The sequence below is a fragment of the Varroa jacobsoni genome, unplaced genomic scaffold (assembly GCF_002532875.2).
Source record: "Varroa jacobsoni isolate VJ856 unplaced genomic scaffold, vjacob_1.0 scaffold_459, whole genome shotgun sequence".
Taxonomy (NCBI): Eukaryota; Metazoa; Arthropoda; class Arachnida; order Mesostigmata; family Varroidae; genus Varroa; species Varroa jacobsoni.
This window is the reverse complement of record NW_019213361.1, coordinates 1-18,398: the sequence shown is the minus strand read 5'-3', so window position 1 is coordinate 18,398 and position 18,398 is coordinate 1. Positions and strand designations below refer to the sequence as shown.

Sequence of the window (18,398 nt, the reverse complement as noted above, 5' to 3'; positions counted from 1 at the left end):
TACGCTTTCCGGTAGATTATGACGTTACCAGAAGAATGGTAAAAATTCAGCGATCAAAATGGCGCATACTTAGTTAAAATATTAAATATAAGCTATATTATATAATTTTGGTTTGAAAACAAACAATACTTTTTCGGCACTCCAGTGCTAAGGGGACGCTACAGCTGATACTATTAGCATATACTAATGCATTATTATCATTATGATGATCTCTCTAATGTTCAATACAAAGCGAACGAGTATGTAATAATTGAAAGCCATGAACATTAAACGGACCTGAAATTTAAGGTCAACACTTAATATATCGGACTATCTATTTCGGAAGCTGGTTTACCATTGAATGGGCGTACCGTTGTATGGAGACATCGGGTGCGGGGTTAACTAGCTAATGTAGGCGGTCGTAGAGGGCACTGCTGGACCCGGGTTATCAATTAGAGGTCAGTTACAGAATAAGAGTCAGATAGCTTGTCGCACTCACCGTAAAAAGCCCTCTGGCTTATTCTGTGGCACACGAATGGCGCTTTAGTGAAAAATCGTAGTCTGTACAGAGGATGGATGGAGCGAGTTAAGCTTTTTCGACGTTTTATTAGTTCACTACAATTCTGCAGTAATCATCGATACAAATAAGCCATATCGTACATACGTAAAGATAAAAGCAGAGCGCACTGTTTTCAGATTTAGCACACTGTAGTTTTTCTTACAACGTTTTGACGTAATAACAACGGCAATACGAAATGACAGAACGATTTTGTTCAGATAAGCCCGCCAATTTGGGCGTCATTAAACACATCTTTTTGACGTCGAATAAAAATGCAAAACATCCTAAGCTTTGGTTTATTGCCAGATACAAAACGTGTCTACATTAACTGCAAGTGTAGCATTTGGGCCGAAATAGATTTGTCAATATTCGCTATTTGCGAAAAGTATTGAAAGTCAATAAAACTAGTTACTACAGTATCAAATGATTCATGAAATTCAGCTACTGACGCTTGATAAACAAGCTGATAATCTGGTGTTTACGCGTGGCGCTGCTGTCTCTCTAACTTCCGAGAGCACTAATCCTTATGTAGATTGCAGACAATTACCAATGCATCTCTTTGTGATTTTGAAGGTTTCAAGGCTAAAATTGTCACAGCTATAAACCATACATATTCCAAATTCACGAACGCTATATTGGCACATCACACTCACAGGAGGGATCATTCACCAGCAGATATTTTCCCAGTAATTTTATTGTAGTTGCAACCCGAGAGTAAAAAATATCGTATTTTATACACAATTTCTAGGATGTATTATGGGTACCTGGGCTAGTGCACCTGGAAGACTGAGTAAAGGTGGGCCAAATGGCAACTCGGTTTAACACACAAATCTAGGTTCACCAGCGGATCTGTGTGTTCGACCTGCGACCGAACTGCCCCAGCGTAACACACTGTCATTCTTCTTGATTTTAGCCCTACTAGTCTCCGTTAGCGATGCCAGTTCAAGTGCATTCTCAAGCATCACCTTAGTCTAAAAACCCTGCCTCAAAAAATATTTGTCGAGTTCAAATTACGTGGAGTTTGAAACCCTGTGTCAAAGTTCGCCTGCTTTTTCTTTTGGCAGGACCCTTACGAGCGTCTGCTTTCGTACATACTTTGAAGAAGCTTCACTTGATAACGTACTTTGTCATATCAAAACTCTTCTAGCTCTCTGACAGCTTGTTCATTTTGCAATATCGGGCTATTGACCTATAAGGCCCGTATATTTGCGCAGAAGGGCAGTCTTTCGGTTCTCTGGTTCCTTGCTGTATTCTGTCGCATGTATGAAGTTTCTGCTTTCCTTCGGTGCGTCGTGCGTCACTGGCGTACGACCTGTTGCCTACAAGTACGCGTACAACTACGTTAGAATACATTTTATCGACCACGATCCATTAGTTTAGTTCTGCACTCAGTTTACTCTCAATCGGAAGACGCCCATAGAAACTTGCGTGTGGTGTAACTCATCAGCAGAGAGTAAGGTTCATATATGTTGACAACTACCACGTCAGTTGCTACCCTAGGGTGTAATTTACCGGCCGATATTATAACCCTTAATGCCGAAGCTGCGCACGAAACAGATTGGAGTGAGGACAGCATAAAGGTTTACCATCTAATAATTATAATCCAATGAGCTCGGCAGTGTCGAGTACCTTGAAATCCTGATAAGGGCTACAACGTGTTTAGTTGTTGTTCAAATAACATCATTAAGATGACTTAGTGCCTCGTTGGCGTTATCGCTATTCGAATTAGAATAGTCATAGACTTCTTTGGCTATAATTTCTAGCAAGGTATGTATGTTTAAGGCGAGCACCGTTAAGTGTCTCGAAAAATAACTCGTTATACCGATATAATCTGTTATCGCACGTATAGTTTCACAGAAGTGAAATTATTTTCTGTGATGTCCATGGTAATACCATAATATCTTGCCAATATGGTTTCTGGACGAGAAGTATTGTTCGCATCTCTCCGTTAAAACGAACACCATTGCAGAGACTAAAACAGATGATAAACTAGTTGTACGAAGTCTGGCTATACGGCAGGTGTATCAGCATTTTGTAAAATTAAAATGAAAGGGTCTTACTTTTTGTTCGGGTGGTAACTAAAGTTGTATCTGGTCTGCATTGAAACAATAGAATACGACGATTTTTTTCGTCGGTCGGTTACGCAGTGGCTTGTTGTAATTTTGCTAGTTATTGATAGAGAGGGTTCGATGCATTGTTTTGCCAGACGGAAACAGCATGCCCTATTTCCACACATAGGTCTAGCTTATTTGAGGTCGGTCTGACGTGTGCCATAGATCGTATACGATGTTTATTTGCATATCATAGTCGCCTGTGATCTACTTTTCATTACCCAGCTTTCAACCGCTTTTTGAAGCCATTCTCGTTGCACTTCTGTAGAGCTTCGCAGAAGGAAAAATCGATGCAGGAAATTTTTTAGAGCCATTTCACACTTTTTCTTCAAGTGCTTAGAGACGATTTGGGCGTTTAGTTCCATGCGATGTCTAGGCCTCCCACGTGATGTTCGACTTCAGCAATAACTGCATTAACTAATACAGAGAATGTCTTTCACATCAACCTTTCCAAAACAACCGTCTCTAAGCCTTCCTTCAATGATACATCCTGGCTATAAACAGCAGAATTTTTTCACGAACCTGGGCAACATTTGTACCTTTATCGAAATGCTATTATAAAGTACGACGAATTTTCACAGAAACCTCACTTATCTTTTATCTGAAATCTGAGTAAAATTATTTCAGCACTGTTAGCACATCTACGACTGGTAAAGGTCAGCCTGCCAATGATCGCAATCGAGTACGCAACCATAGAAGCAAAATTTACCCTTCCTGCAAAAATGCATATTACTTGATCTGGCTCTGATAATCGTACACTCTACGATAGTTTTTCAGAGGATTTGTTCTATATTATATTATTTTAGCAATAATACATCACTTCATACAGGTTATGTTACTTAAATTGTGATTTGAAGGAACAGTGATAAAGTAAACGTGGACCATGCGACGTTGCACGTACACGTAACTTCATCTGTACGAGATATTTCCGTTTTTTCAAGTACTCTAGTCCTTAGACTTGATCTCTTGCTTGAGTCAGAAAGAGTTTTCGCTTAGAAAACCTGTATACATGAACATATTTTAATTAAATAATTATATATGTTTAATAAAAACAAATGTTATTTTCAATATAGAATGAGGTTCTTCACAAAACAAGCGGCCGTGCGACGAAGGTTGGCAGTGATCAATAAAATGATCCAGCTAAAAAAATTAGTATGCGATAGCAAAAAGAGATAATGTCATTCCAAACAAAATGTAAAACCAAAGAAGTGTGGATGTACGACTCGAGTTTACACCTTTCCTGCCTAGATGTTTTATATATATTTCGTATTTAAGAGAAAACAGGTCAATACTTTTAGCTTATGTTTTCTTTTTCAGATTTATATGTCAAGGATCTCGGCGGATTCTTGTAAATTAGCTCTAATGTTAAGCTCAACTTGGTTCTAGTATGCATCGTAGGGCCCGATCACAGTGGGTGCATGCTGAAAGGATTTAGTAGTGATAAAGAAAAAAAAGTACTCGATTATGCGTGAGTCGGTATCATAGTGGTTTTCGCCACTGACAAATCATGATGTTACGAAGAAATCTTTGACAAGATTTTGAAAAAGATTGATAATATCTGTCAATCGTAGGTATACGTTTGGTCTCTAAGCCAGGCAAAAGAAGGGTTTCTTCTCTAGTCGTAAACCGAAGCCAAGAGTCGTAAACCGAAGCCAAGAAAGACCCTCAATCGCTGCAGAATGTTTTGGGCAACTGGCAACTACTCGTTATTTCATTTAATCTTGTATTCGACTGAAGTCAATCATTTCGCGCTGGGTTATTTTTCTAGTACGCAACACCGATCGAGGGGGTTTCTGACTCCATGACCTATTTATCGCCTATTTAGTTATCATTGCATTACTCACTCCAAATTACCTTTTAATTACGATCTTCGTCTTGCCAGAGTGTAACAGAAATTTAAGCAATATTGATATTTTGTTGTTATTTGTTGTGTTATTTGATTGCTTACTGAACAAACTACTGTTACTAATTATAAGGTAATTTATTATATTCACCTTAGTAAGTCTACAATTTGCACACAAATCAGGCACAAATGTCCATCTGTTCTGAAGTTTCTACAGACGACACACATGAATCGAACCTAAATCGCCAGTAGGTTCAAAACCGGGAGTTGCCACGCCCTGAACAGGCGTCTGAAGCAATACTTAAATAGGGCAATGCTGGACGTAAAATTTATGACCCTATCTTGGCTAGTGCAATGTCCCTGTGCTGCCTCTGAATATGCAATGAATAACATCATAAAGCTACAGTGACAGATCGTAACGTTCCATCCCGATACCATAAGTTACAGGAAGAGGCGTGCTGGCTTGAAAAAAAAGGAGGTGATTCGTATTCTGTTCTATTGATAGAAATATCCGCGCTCGTCGAATAGACTATGATCAGAAATCAGGCCACGAGATCAATCAAACTGTGAAAGTCACTCGAGACTAGCACGTTGCGAAACATGGTTACCCCTTACAGCGGAATGCATGTTGCATCCGAAATTAGCATATCGTTATGATGGTGTCGTTTTTTTTCCGTATTTTGTAGTGTTAACCGATAGGGAGTCATCAAGTGAACCGAAAACGATCAGCATCAGAGTGCGTTAACCTCTTCGGAGGTGTATCTGCATTCGGTGAGGCAACGGATAAAATATGGAATATGTTTCTCGTTTGAGCGGCATATCATTAACATCCTGTTTCCAGGGGGTATCTAATTTAATATCATGGATATTTCTCGTTTTAAAATTTTTACCGCGCGGAAAGCAAGTATTCGTATAGAATTTCGCTAACTTCGTATAACTTACAAGCAAAAAGGTTCTGGTTGGGTAATATTCGAACGAAAATATAGATCGAGTTATCATCGTAGGCGTAAACGAGGTTATGTAGTGAGGAATTCTAAGTTGATTTAGTATCGAACGTACAAATGAATCAAATTGTACCTCTAGAAACGCAACGTTTCAAGTGAGGCATACATTTACATTTGTTTTTTGGCATATATACATGTTTGACTAGCGCACTTATACCACCATCAATTTTTACGTGACACGCTACCAATAACTAGTCTTAAATTACCGTGTTTCTTACTTGTTTTTCTGGCTTTTCCAGCTCAACGAGGCGTAGCTGTGCCCGGTGCCATTGGACACCTGGTGGCCCCGCTGTCGAGATCACCCAGCGCAGCGGGTTCAGTAAACAGCGCGTTAGTGCGAGCTGACCCTCCGAAGGCCGCTATGTCCAACTACGAAAATCTCTGTCTTACCCAAGGTTGCGTAAAGGCTGCAGCACAGATTATTGAAAATATGGACCCAACCACAAATCCGTGTTCCGATTTCTATCAGTTCGCCTGTGGCCAATGGATCCAGGTTCGTGCCGGATAAACACAATGATAATTTGCACCCTTTCTTTATGGATAGTTGAGATATAAGCGTTGACCAGACCAATCAAACTAAAAGGTTTCTCTGATTTAGAGGGCAACACTTTGATAGAAGAGCGTGATATAAGTTAGAACTCGAGCAAAAGTAACAATGCTTTGTATTTATATAAATAAAGTTTATCTGGTAATTACAGTGTTGACATAAAGCAATCAATTTCCAAATGGCGCATGTTTTGCTGCGAATATCCCTGTTATTTCGGGACATATTGAAAAGGGAGAAATATTGAAATCAATTTAAGTATTTCGCCATCAGCTTACGCTAGCTTTGCGCTATATTTGAATTGCATACGAGACAAAAAATTACGAAGCCTTAAACCCTCGAACACATCTAAATACAAAAGTAACTCGACTTCGATAAGAACAAATGCTTCTTCATGAGTAATTACGTGTCCGCCTCATAAAGATAATATCTAGCAAGCACAAGGTGGTCGGTTCTGACTAGCAAATTTTCTTGAAATGTTATGAAAACTTACGACTTTTCTGCATAAATCTCTACATTGATTATTGCGAAGTGGGTCACTAAGCGCTCGGGTTATGACAATACGGCATCGCTCTCAGACAAAGCTGCTGATAAATTAGAGAGGCGTCGTCGGTTATCCATTTTCATCTAGATTTAAGCTGATACGCGCAAATATTGCCCCTTTTTTTTCCAATGCATTGCCCATACGCGTATTGCTTTGCCTAAATTACAAAGTAATGTAGCTTTCACTATCGTTGCATTAATAGAAACAACCATTGCATGAATTCCGACACTGCCTATGGGGATACGTCACATATGTGCTATAGCGTCGTAGTAGAGAAACCATGAACTTTTGTTGCCCGACCTTTTTAGTTGTTGTTGTTGTTGTTGTTACTATTTTTACTACCCAATAACTATAAGCACAGCTTCTAGAAGTATACTACAACATTTCCAAGCTGTCCCAGTATAGATTTTATTGACGATTATGTACTTGTTCTGGTCCTTCTAGCGTCTAACCGCTGCACTCGCTTCTATCATGCGCTGTTGGTGCGATCAATAATGTATAATATATTCAGACCGTTGCGAAGCAATCCGTTATGTGCAGAGGCGTCGGGTTCGTGCAAAACATAACAGTATCATTGGCAACTATTTTTTAGCAACTATTCGCGCAGCAACAACGGCCGCAGTCTGATCGCCGTGACCGTTACCACCGACTGTGTACGCGGCTAGCTTTTTTTGTAAATTGGCCGACCTATTGCGGTGGGCAGGGACGAAGGCGAATAACGAAAACTGAAAGCTAAACCCGCTAAAAATAGCGTTTCAGACGATTCGATGATATCTCTATCTAAAAAGCGTCGGACACTAAACAGCAGTCTGCGATTGTGTTGTTGTGGCTATCACTTAAATTGCTTGACAGACGATATTTGGCCATTGTTTATACAAACGAAACGAAGCGGAATTATAGTAATCTAACTAAATAGAAGAAAAAATCATTCCATATAGGTCTGGGGGATAATAGACTAGGTTGTCGTATTTTGTCTGAAGGAAAGCGTCTCGTAGTAGGAGACGCTGATCGGGCGATCCCGCTCGTATATCTGCTGGAGTGCTGGCTTGTATTAACGATAGCGTGTGCATGCAATCATTAAAGTAGCACGCAAACAAAAGTAGTTCTTAGCTAAATAAACGGCCCTTTACTCTCGTACGTATTAGGGTTTTGACAAAACATAGTGTTCGACATGTTGAAACTGCTGGAATTTCAATAATTTACTATGAGTGTTATTGTTGTTCGACTCGCTATAGATAAAGTAGGCGTGCTGTGTTCAGCGAAACGGTGATTTTACCATGATTACTACACTGTTCCTCCATTTCAGAGGCAATCGATCCCTGACGACAAGTCATCCATAACCCAGTTCTCGATTATCCAGGACGAATTGGACGCAAAACTGCGTGTCATCGTTGAAAAACCTGTCAACCCGAAGAAAGACCAACCTCACGTCGTAAACCTTAAGAACCTCTATCAGAGCTGCGTGAACACCAGTTAGTACAGATATTATCTCCGAAACATTTTCTGCTTGGAGTCCAATAGTGACATGGGAATCATGCGCACTCGGCGCTCGCTAATGTTTCAATGTGTATTACCTATGCAGGCACTCTAGACAGGCTTGGAGAAGAACCATTGCTGAAGGTTCTTCGAGAGCTGGGTGGTTGGCCCGTCGTAGAGGGTGCGAACTGGAAAGGCAACTCATCCTTCAATTGGCTGCAGACAATTATCGCGTTTCGTAAACTCGGCTACTCCCACGACATTATTTTCGATCTAAGTGTCATCCCTGACTTCCGCAATAACACAAAACACCTCATCGACCTCGACCAGGCAACCCTCGGGCTGCCTGACCGTACATACCTCCTTAAGGGTGCGTATGCAAATTTCAGTTCAATTTGGGCCAAGCACTCATGCGTGCGCGTTTGACTCGCGTCTTACCGCGAATCTTTGCATAGCCGTTTTAAAAAAGAACTTCAAGCTGCCAACTTTAGCAGGAATGAAAAGCAGGAAAGTAGAAAGCGGCCCATAATTACTGCTCGGTTATCGATGCCTGCAGATGCGCCTAATGAATTTACTGTGAACAGTATTGAGAAACATGTGGCCAAACAAATACAGTTTGAAACTATTTTAGATTTGAATTGATGGTAGGCTTTCGAACAAGCTTGAAACGATTTCAAGCAATTCCGACAACGTCTGCCAGATGTTTCGTCCTTTTCACATGTGCCTTATCTTTCAGGAATGTCGGATTCTGTTGTGAAGGCTTACTTCAAGCTCATGACAGAAGCAGCCTCACTCCTTGGGGCCAAGAATACAGACCAAACTAGAAAGGAGCTCGAGGATGCACTTCATTTCGAAACAATGCTCGCTAATGTAAGTCCCCTAATGTAAGTTTTGCAAAGTGTAACTGGTCAATTGGTGTCATTGATGTCTCTGTACAACCAGTAACTTCATATTTAGAGCGATGTTTGCTACAGGGACCTGCTCTCGTCAGTAAAGTTACTGATTAAATCGATACATGCAACACGTCATTAGTAGAAAACGAAAATTATAATTTTACCTGCAATTTACGAGCTTGTGTCCATCGCGTGCCTAGATTTTTAGGTTTTACCTAACTTGTTTTTTTCCGAGTAGAGCTGCGCTGATAATTTCATTTTGCGGATGCATGAGTTGCTTTATTGACTGAGCCAGTCGACAACAGTGATTGCCTTATAATATCGTCTTAATTACTGCCTGATAATTTCTTCTTATTCATTGCTCAAAAATTTCATTTATATTTGAAATCAGAGCAGTCGACCTTTTTTGCTCCCTACTATGTTGTATAATATATTGTACTAACTTGAAGATTAAGGTCACGTCGGTATCCGGTCCACAGTCTTCTAAATCTTCAAATTTAAACGACACACAGTAAAATGTCAAATTTAAACTATGGACGGGATGGATTCAGGTGGCAAATCATTTTAGGACTACGTAGACTGTTTCATTACGAAGGGTTCACGCTTTGCCCTAGCAACCGTAATAATCGCGTACATCATCGTCCGCTAATCCCGTTTAGCTAAAAGCGTCATGCCCTCATAGTGCTAGTTAGATTATATTCTAGCTATTCTTTGTTTGATATTGTGTGCAGAGTGTTCGTGCAAATTTCTATGGCTACTCAATGCACGCTAGCCTATGCTGCTAACGCTATCAAGCTTAGAATTAAATATGGCACGATTATGTCGATTTAGTATTATTATACGTTCATGTTTCTATAGTGAAAAGGTACACCCATCCACGAGATATGCGTTCAACCGTATAAGTGGTTCTATGATGTTCCAGTACGATGGAATCGTATTAGCTAGGACGTCTAGGAGCAGAACCGACTCCGCACTTAAGAATAAATTGTTTACAGCCTAAATACGATGACGTAGCTAGGTTTAAACGATTAGATTAGGATTAAATGGTTAGCAGGTTTTCGAATAAATTCAAAGCTGAGAATGAAGATCTCATGTATTCATCGTCGTAAAATAGATTTGACAGCTGAGTATATACCGCATATGTGCCTTGAAGAAACCTTATTTGCAGGCGGCCAAAATACCTCCCATTCATTCGTGTGAAGTCAACTCGGTCAGTAGCCATTGTAACATTGCGCTGACTTGATTACGCCTTTTTAGTTTGCTTGCCGTGCTCTCAAGAGCTCCCGTGCAAAACATACTAGTCGTATGGGCAGAAAAAACTGCTATCTATCTAATATCAAAGATCAACAACAATGTATTTCCCTCTTACTGAGGAAGGAGTATATACAGGTCAGTATCCACGAAGAACTCGGTCGAGTCGAAATTTCGAGGTTGACGCATCGTTTAATAGCTAAGTGATCAGCTTGTTTGTTACGAATACAAACCGGACAACACCATCGGATTTTTCACTACGTTAGAAAACATTTTGTAGGTGAACAGGTTCATATAGACAGCGTTTGGGCAATTTCTGAGCAATTTTCTTCACAATGTGCTATAATGCAGAGCACCACAGAATCACAGAAAACGTATCGGAAAGCCGTCGAAAATAGCATTACTAGACACACTTGTATATCGCTTAGTTATGAACTAGTATCTTGTATTGTACATGTAATGTACTGCTTCGGATCAAATTCAATCAAATTATAATATCCTAATGACCTGTTTTAATTTAAAGCAGCACTGGGAGTAACAATGAAATTTTAAAAAAATATATGCGCTTTTTTAAAGGGTTGTAAACAAAAAGGGTTCAGAGATGCCTTTGACTAGAGTTATGCGTATAAATAGTTGTCAAGCCTAATCATGTTCACCGATGTGTACACGCCGTTAACTTTCAAGTTGAGCGTCTAACTTCTATTTGTATATGTCTATGTGTCTACTTGCAGTATTCGCTTCCCCGGGAGGAACGCCGTAATATCTCCGCTCTCTACAACAAAATGCCCCTTTCTGAACTCAAGAAGTTTTCGCCAACTATCAACTGGGACCTGTTCGTTAATTACCATTCGTTTACTATTCTCGCCATGCACTAACACATCATAAAAGGGCACTAAAATCATGATTCTTTCTTTGCTAGTTTTTGACAAGTCAGCAAAATTGTATCTAATAAGGATCAAGCAGGCTTAAAAAGGTTGATATACCATATTATGGACACACTGTATACCGTAGCGTCGTATCTGTCAAGACGGTACACCTGACAGGCGGTTCCGTTTATTTGTCTACGGTATGCTACCATAATTAGTTGCGATTGAGAGCCTCAAATAAAAAAAAGTTATCTCTGCTAAAAAGCCGAGTACTTCATGCATAAAACCGAAATGGCGTTTGGTCCTCTCCACAAAAGGTTTCACACTACTATTTGTCGACCTTATGCTGTCGCGTAATCGTTTTAGCAACTAACGTTTGTACATACATAATGGTGTTGCTGTCCATCGATGACCAGGTACTTTAATTCACTGCTCGTGGATCACATCGACGACGACGAAATGATCAACGTGGGTGTACCGAACTTTATCGCTCAGGTGGCCAAGCTGCTCCAGACCGTGGACAAACGGACCCTCGCCAACTACATGGTATGACGCGGATACTAAAACGCGGGCGGCGGTGGCCTTCCGAGATTCGAGGTACATTCGAACGATACGGATACCCCTTGGCAACGATTGTCTCTTTTCAACTGCTAAATCGTAATGTTAATGAGAGTCGTACGCGGTGCATCACGTAGCCTTTACTTATGCTTTAAAGACAAATGTCATGACAGCCCACTGTCGTACTTTATAGGTATGTAGTTGCAGATGTAGTCAAGCAACGCTGCCTTATGGCCGAGCCTGACAAAGATAACCTGTACGATTTCAATAAACGTATCATCTCATGATCAAATGAATCGCAGTTGTTTTAACAACAGTGTACGGTGGCCAAAAACCCAACCACGAAAACGAAGCTCTGTATTTTAATTCGTCTTTCAGATGTGGCGTGTAGTACTACAGTCGTATGCAACGTTAGGGAAAGCATGGCGAGATCAATTGCACAACTTCAATTCCGTTCTCACTGGAAAGGTAGTTAGTTAGAATTAACTAGATAGAATAATTCAAAAGCTGTGATTCAGAAATGACCCAGCTTGACGCACGAGTGGCCTAACCCACTTCTATTACTTGTTTTTGTCTAGACGCGTGAAAATCCCCGCTGGGAACAATGCATGACATCTCTGACAGGGTCACTTGGTCTGTCACTCTCGAACCTTTACGTAAAAAACTTCTTCCACGAAGATTCAAAGGATCATGCATTGTCTATGGTCAAATACATTACAAACGAATTCCTCAATATTATAAAAGTGAGTACACTTTTCTGCAGTTGCTGTCACCTCTCACTGACAGGTTTCAGCTAGCTAATTTTTTTTTAATTCATTATATTTTTTAATTAATTTATAATTCTTTTAATTGTCTTTCGCCTATAATTCAGCATTAAAAAAAAGCTTGTCTCACAAGACGTTATGGCTGTACGAAGCTAAAGCCTTTGCAGTGAGATGCAATTCAGTCCAATAAAACAGTGCGTTATTTTATTAGTCTATAATTTTCCTCGGCATTGCGGTGAGGCTACATTATATAGGGTCTCGTCACAGATTCAGTGTGCCAAGGCTGATTAAATTTCATTAGCAGTTGGATGTACTCATTTACTGCATCTGTTCGTTGACGGGTGACATGTCACACAGCACGGAAATTGTTAAATAAATCTTTGTATTTTTATATCCTCTTTTCCTCTAATAATGATACTTTTAGAAGGAACTAATCGCTTCGTTGTTCAATTCATTTACAGGAAGTGGACTGGATGGATAGTGCGACTCGTCTACGGGCCAAAAATAAGGCGGAAGCGATTGTTCCATACATTGGTAATACCTAATTCAGCAACTCTAATATTACAGTTGAACATTTATGGGCCCTCACGGATCTGCATGGATCGTGCTCCGTGTTTCATTCTAGAGATCTAGAGATTGAATTACGCAGTGGTATAATAGAACAATACCAAGCACGTAGCAGCGTTCAAACTTCGGCACGGTACATAGAATCTTGCGATCTTTACTCTCGATTTTACCCTGCTAATATATTATCCGATGTTAGCTGAATTATGTGGAATAACATAGGTCAAACTGTCATTTAATTATCTGGTTTATATTTGAAAAAATGAGAACATCTTTGAAGAATTCAAAGCAAAGTCTTGTAAAAACCTTCGAGCTAGCTTGGCTGATGAAGATCTTATTCTTTAGATTTAAACCAAATGATTCAATTATGGATTTTTAATGTGTTAGAGATACTCCTTTCTTGTCCCAGGGGTCTGACAATTTCTGGACAGCCGCATACCGTATTCCCATATGTAATTTCTCTATGTATGGCTTCTCGAAGTAAATCGATGGTGGGACGTGATTGCTTACCAGCTTCCCGAATTAAAACATGTAAAGCTACATAATCATATGGATTTCATCAGAAGAAGCATGTTGAAGCCAACGTGGGGTATTCTTTTGCTCAATCCAGGTAGTAACTGAGGCATGGCGATAAGGTCTGACGTTTTCATCTTATGATTATGATATGTCAATAGGACTTGAAGCATCGGGCTGCATTTCGTGTTTCACTTTCGGCGAGTATACTATAATAGCGGATGCCCTGAGTGTTTATTACAAGTACTACCATCACTTTCCGTTTGCACTTCCTTGACCCCTCATGGAGATTGATTTCTCATTAGGGGGACGCTAGTTACTCGCTTGGTCCCACTCTAAGCGGGGTGTAGAGGCAACCAGGCCTTGTCTATGGTAAAGATCTTCCAAACGAGTTGGTTAATTTCGCGAATCACGTGGAATGCATTACGTACCGTCTAACTGGCCTGGAACCAATTCACAAGGGATCTATTAGCTCGATTTACGCATTTTCAGTATTGGGTAATAGTTCTGTAATACATTACGTGTGAAATCCTAGTTTTGGCCGGCAGAGTTTTCCGAATCCAAGCTCTGCTTTCGTAAAAATACTTGGCAAGGCGTTCTCTTTTTCAAGTCCCAATATCTCGCCTGGTCTTCAACACTTCAGTCTTCCTTCTTGTCACCCCTGCAGCTCTGACGTACTGTGCTTTCCCTGTAGGCTTCCTTGCCCAATGTCATTACTAATCTTCAGTGAACAAGCGTCTTTAAGCGACAAACGCTTGAGCAATTGTGCCCTAGTTGATATGTATTGGAATGACGACGCATGAATACCGGATTCAATGCGAATTGTTCGCACCACCTCTACATATATATACAGCAGTAGTGACGAAAATACCTAGGATTATTTTTATTTGTGCCGTTCTGTTACGCCAACGATGTATGTATCCTAGTCAGCCTTCTAAGCTAGTTTTTCTTTGAATCTGCTCTGTGTTCTCAAACCGTACCTTTTTCCCCCAACTACTCCGATGACACCCGTTGACGCTTAGGTATACGCATTCCTCTGTGCACCCGTTTACCTCTTCCTTGAACGAAAGCAGACCTCAGAATACATGCATTCCCCTCCCCTAGGCTTCGAGCTGCGACAACCTTTACACAAAGTGGCCGCGTTTTTAATAAACCAACCGTCTACCCAAAGTGATTGCCTGGACTCACGCGAAGTGCAACAGCGCTGTGTCACATTTGATACGACACAGGAGCCCGTTGACCAAGAAGCATCTGCTCCTGTATCAATTCTAACGATGATCTCATCCTGACGTCGATCCGCCCGTTGCATTCTTCTCACATTCGCCATTTGAAAGTCGATTACGAAACACGTTCGTTGTTCTGTGCCACGCTAATGCGCTGAATCTGATTGCTCTTAGCCCAAGGGCACTTAGCTTGGAAACGATTCTGCACGCCCGGACGTAACAGCGTACTATACACGCGAGAAAGGGGCCGTTTGCAAGGGCCGTTAAGTAAGGTGGCAACGCTACAGTAAGGTTGTTCACGAAGTCATCACACTGGCACGACTCCTTGGCCTATTCTTGCGTAACTCCTTGAACTCTGGCGAGTCCCCAGTGCGCTCCAATAGAAACCGCTTTTTCTGTGTCAACGTGTACAGGCTCTCGCTATCTCGTTAAACTCGCACATATTTTCCCGTGTGACTTTGGGCAGGAAAGCTGTACAATTTAGCCCACGAGTGTGTTACCTACCGATGCTACGTTTTCAAACTAGTATTAGAGTGGGTTTAGCTTATGTCCACAAGCAATGTCCCGAGCGCGCCATGTGTGCGCCCGAGTGACCCAGATTTTAAGTAGCCGAGATTAGCAGTAATATTGTCCCACACACACACACACTCACTCAAATGCTCCGCCATAGGCCTGAGCCTCTTGAATGAAGTTGGCCGACCATTTCGTATATTCTTGAATTAACCACCCTCTTGGTTACGACAATTTGTTTTTCTCTTGCGGCTAACAATTGTGATGACGACGACGACGACGACCTATTACATGGCGGCGTGATCAAATAGCCGTTACGTCGTTCTCATATAAAAAGAACGATAGAAATACTAAAAAAAAAAACTAGGAGTAAATTTATGTGTAAATAAATAAATAAAGATATGGGATATCTTTTAGGATATCCGTCTGAGCTGATGAATGATACCCTGCTTTCTGACCACTACACAAACGTTTCAATGAAATCCGACGAGTATTTCAAGAATGTCATGCAATTAAGACGGTGGTCGACCGACTACTCCTTCGGACAACTCCGTAAGCCTCACATCAAGGTATAAAGTTTAAAAGAACGTCGTTTATTACTATATTGAAAATATAACTAATTACTAACAGTGCTCTTGTAGCTGACGATTTAGCCGTTATGTAAATTTCAATATTTTTAATAATTTATCTTTTCGTTCATTTTAAGGAAAAAAACGGGTCCAAATCCAAACCTAAGAAATAATGATAAATTTCCCAGATTTCTAGAAATGTTCTCTACAAACATCCTCTGATATTTGTATTGTCTAATTAAAACAAAGCTGTTATCTGTCAAATGTCTTCTTTCCCATTGATATATTATAAGTAGGCAAAAGAACAACCAAGTAATACACGATTTGTTAGTCGTTCTAATAATTGATTGCTTTGTTTCTTGACTACACCCTATGACTGATCGCATTATCAAACGATCGTGTTCCTTTTAGATATTGCATTGATTGTGATCGTTGTTGTTGCTATGGCTTTTACAACACAAGGAAAGATTTCGGAGATTGTGGTGATAATACAGATGCTTTTTCATATTTTGTTTGCAATTAGGGTGAGTGGAAGAAACATGCTCAAGTTGCTGTCGTAAACGCGTTCTATAACTCACTTGAAAACTGCATCGAGTTTCCAGCAGGCATCTTACAGGGCGCGTTCTTTTCGAAGGATAGGCCCAACTACCTTAATTTCGGAGCAATAGGATTTGTAATCGGTCACGAAATCACCCACGGTTTTGATGATCGAGGCAGACAGTTCGACAAGGTAGTCTAAGTTAACCAATGTGAACTAGCTTCAACTTACGCTTGTATCTACTTCATTTATTTTTGCTATCAATACAACATTTTACCATACTCTGCTTGAATATTTAGTTGACTGTTTGATATAAACGGAATAAATACATATGTGTAGTAAATCTCTGATACCCCGTTCATTCCAGGATGGTAACAACAAAAACTGGTGGGAACACGAGACTGACGAAAAGTTCAAGGGTAGAGCTCAGTGTATTATTCATCAGTATGGAAATTATACGGTTCCTGAAATTAATATGCCCGTTAACGGAATTAATACGCAAGGCGAAAACATCGCCGATAATGGAGGCATTAAGGAAGCTTTTCGGGTGAGTAAAAAGTTTTGTCAGTCAAGACAGCTTTTAGGCGTTTTTTGGCAAACAATTCATTCTTCAGAATGCTGAAAGTAATAATAGATCGATGCCGGTAGTAATGATAGATCGTTAAATAACGAATCTGTAATATATAATTAACAGCCTGTTTGGTAAACATCCCTTGTGAAATCAATTTTTAAAACCGCTGTTAACATAAGTTTCGCTACATACACGAGCACGAACATGACAGTTTGTAAATTCAACCTTCCGTGTATTTTCCTTTTCTTCTTATATGATAAACACGCGTGCGTATTATAGTTTTTTTTATACGCTGAATCTGCTATTTGTTGTAGGCATACCGCCAATGGGTAAAAGATAATGGCCCAGAAGGATCCCTGCCTGGGTTAAACTACACAGCCGACCAGCTCTTCTGGATCTCGGCAGCGAATGTTTGGTGCGGCAAATACCGACCAGAGGTCATGCGCCTTCGGTAAGAAACAGTTCATCCCACCGAAAAATCGCGCACCCACCTACCGCTAAACTAATTCAGTCTCGCGTGCTTTTTCAAGATGCGTTCTGATCGTCTATTCTCCGTTAAGTCGGAATCAATTGTTAATATTGGATGTTTTCATTTGTTCTTCTTTCAGCACCATCTCTGGCTCACATAGCCCGGCCCCTTATCGAGTTATTGGACCAATGTCGAACACGATTGAATTTGCTGAGCAGTTTAACTGCCCTATTGGCTCACCAATGAACCCAAAGCACAAGTGTACTGTGTGGTAAATGACAATTAACTCCAATCGAATTTGTGGCGAAACAACAATAAAGTTGAACGATGGAAACATTCTATATCCCATCGATTGTATTGGTTTTTTTTCCATGATGCCAGGTGTCGCCTTAAATTCAGAATTACTGATTACCGGCGACAATCAGTGTTCGGTTCCATTTGAACTAACGGAAACGATATCCGAACCATTCTGGCGGGTCGATTAAACGAACCTGACGGAACTACAAAAATTCAATTGTAGGTAATACGTACTGAGCCAAATTTATATTATTATAGCGATAAGGCAAGCAACAAACAGTGTTCCGCCACGTGTAGGTGGAGTTATCAGCTCAACCAATCAGTAGATATTCGCATTAAGGGGGTAACGTTCAATTTGTTTTTTACCAGTCAGTAGCAAACGCTCAATCTATCTCAATATGAGTGTTGCCCTAACGATAAACAGGCGTGTACCCTGCCTTAACGTTGTGTTCTTATATTGTTTACTACGGCTTTATAACGGCATGAATGACTTTAAGATTTCACTAACAAACAACTGTCCTCATTCATTCATTCACACAGTTGTTACGCTAATTTGCCACTGTTTAATCTCATGAATGTACCACAATGAGTATCAATCCACCTCTACATATATATAAAAAAATCAATAAATACATTATTCTAGTTAGTACACAACTTTTTCTCCCGCTTGAATTCAGTTAGTAACGCTCATATTACTCGCACACTACGCGTACAGTCTCAAGTGCTAGATGTACGTCTATAGTATATATATA

General features: G+C 40.3%; 1 protein-coding gene across 3 annotated transcripts in view; it reads left to right on the top strand.

The window, feature by feature from the left end:
• Nep2 (M13 family metallopeptidase neprilysin 2) overlaps positions 1-17,697 on the top strand; it is a 50,996-nt gene extending 33,299 nt beyond the window's left edge. For all 3 annotated transcript variants that reach the window (XM_022833491.2, XM_022833490.2, XM_022833493.2), the window contains exons 3-16: positions 5,736-5,989; positions 7,891-8,056; positions 8,167-8,430; positions 8,797-8,930; positions 10,936-11,036; positions 11,487-11,616; positions 12,007-12,096; positions 12,207-12,371; positions 12,854-12,926; positions 15,620-15,771; positions 16,295-16,501; positions 16,677-16,856; positions 17,195-17,331; positions 17,489-17,697. In XM_022833491.2, the coding sequence (XP_022689226.1) occupies positions 5,736-5,989; positions 7,891-8,056; positions 8,167-8,430; positions 8,797-8,930; positions 10,936-11,036; positions 11,487-11,616; positions 12,007-12,096; positions 12,207-12,371; positions 12,854-12,926; positions 15,620-15,771; positions 16,295-16,501; positions 16,677-16,856; positions 17,195-17,331; positions 17,489-17,624 (2,189 nt within the window). In that variant the 3' untranslated portion in view covers positions 17,625-17,697. The remainder of the gene's footprint in view (positions 1-5,735; positions 5,990-7,890; positions 8,057-8,166; positions 8,431-8,796; positions 8,931-10,935; positions 11,037-11,486; positions 11,617-12,006; positions 12,097-12,206; positions 12,372-12,853; positions 12,927-15,619; positions 15,772-16,294; positions 16,502-16,676; positions 16,857-17,194; positions 17,332-17,488) is intronic.
• Positions 17,698-18,398: the final 701 nt, after the last annotated feature.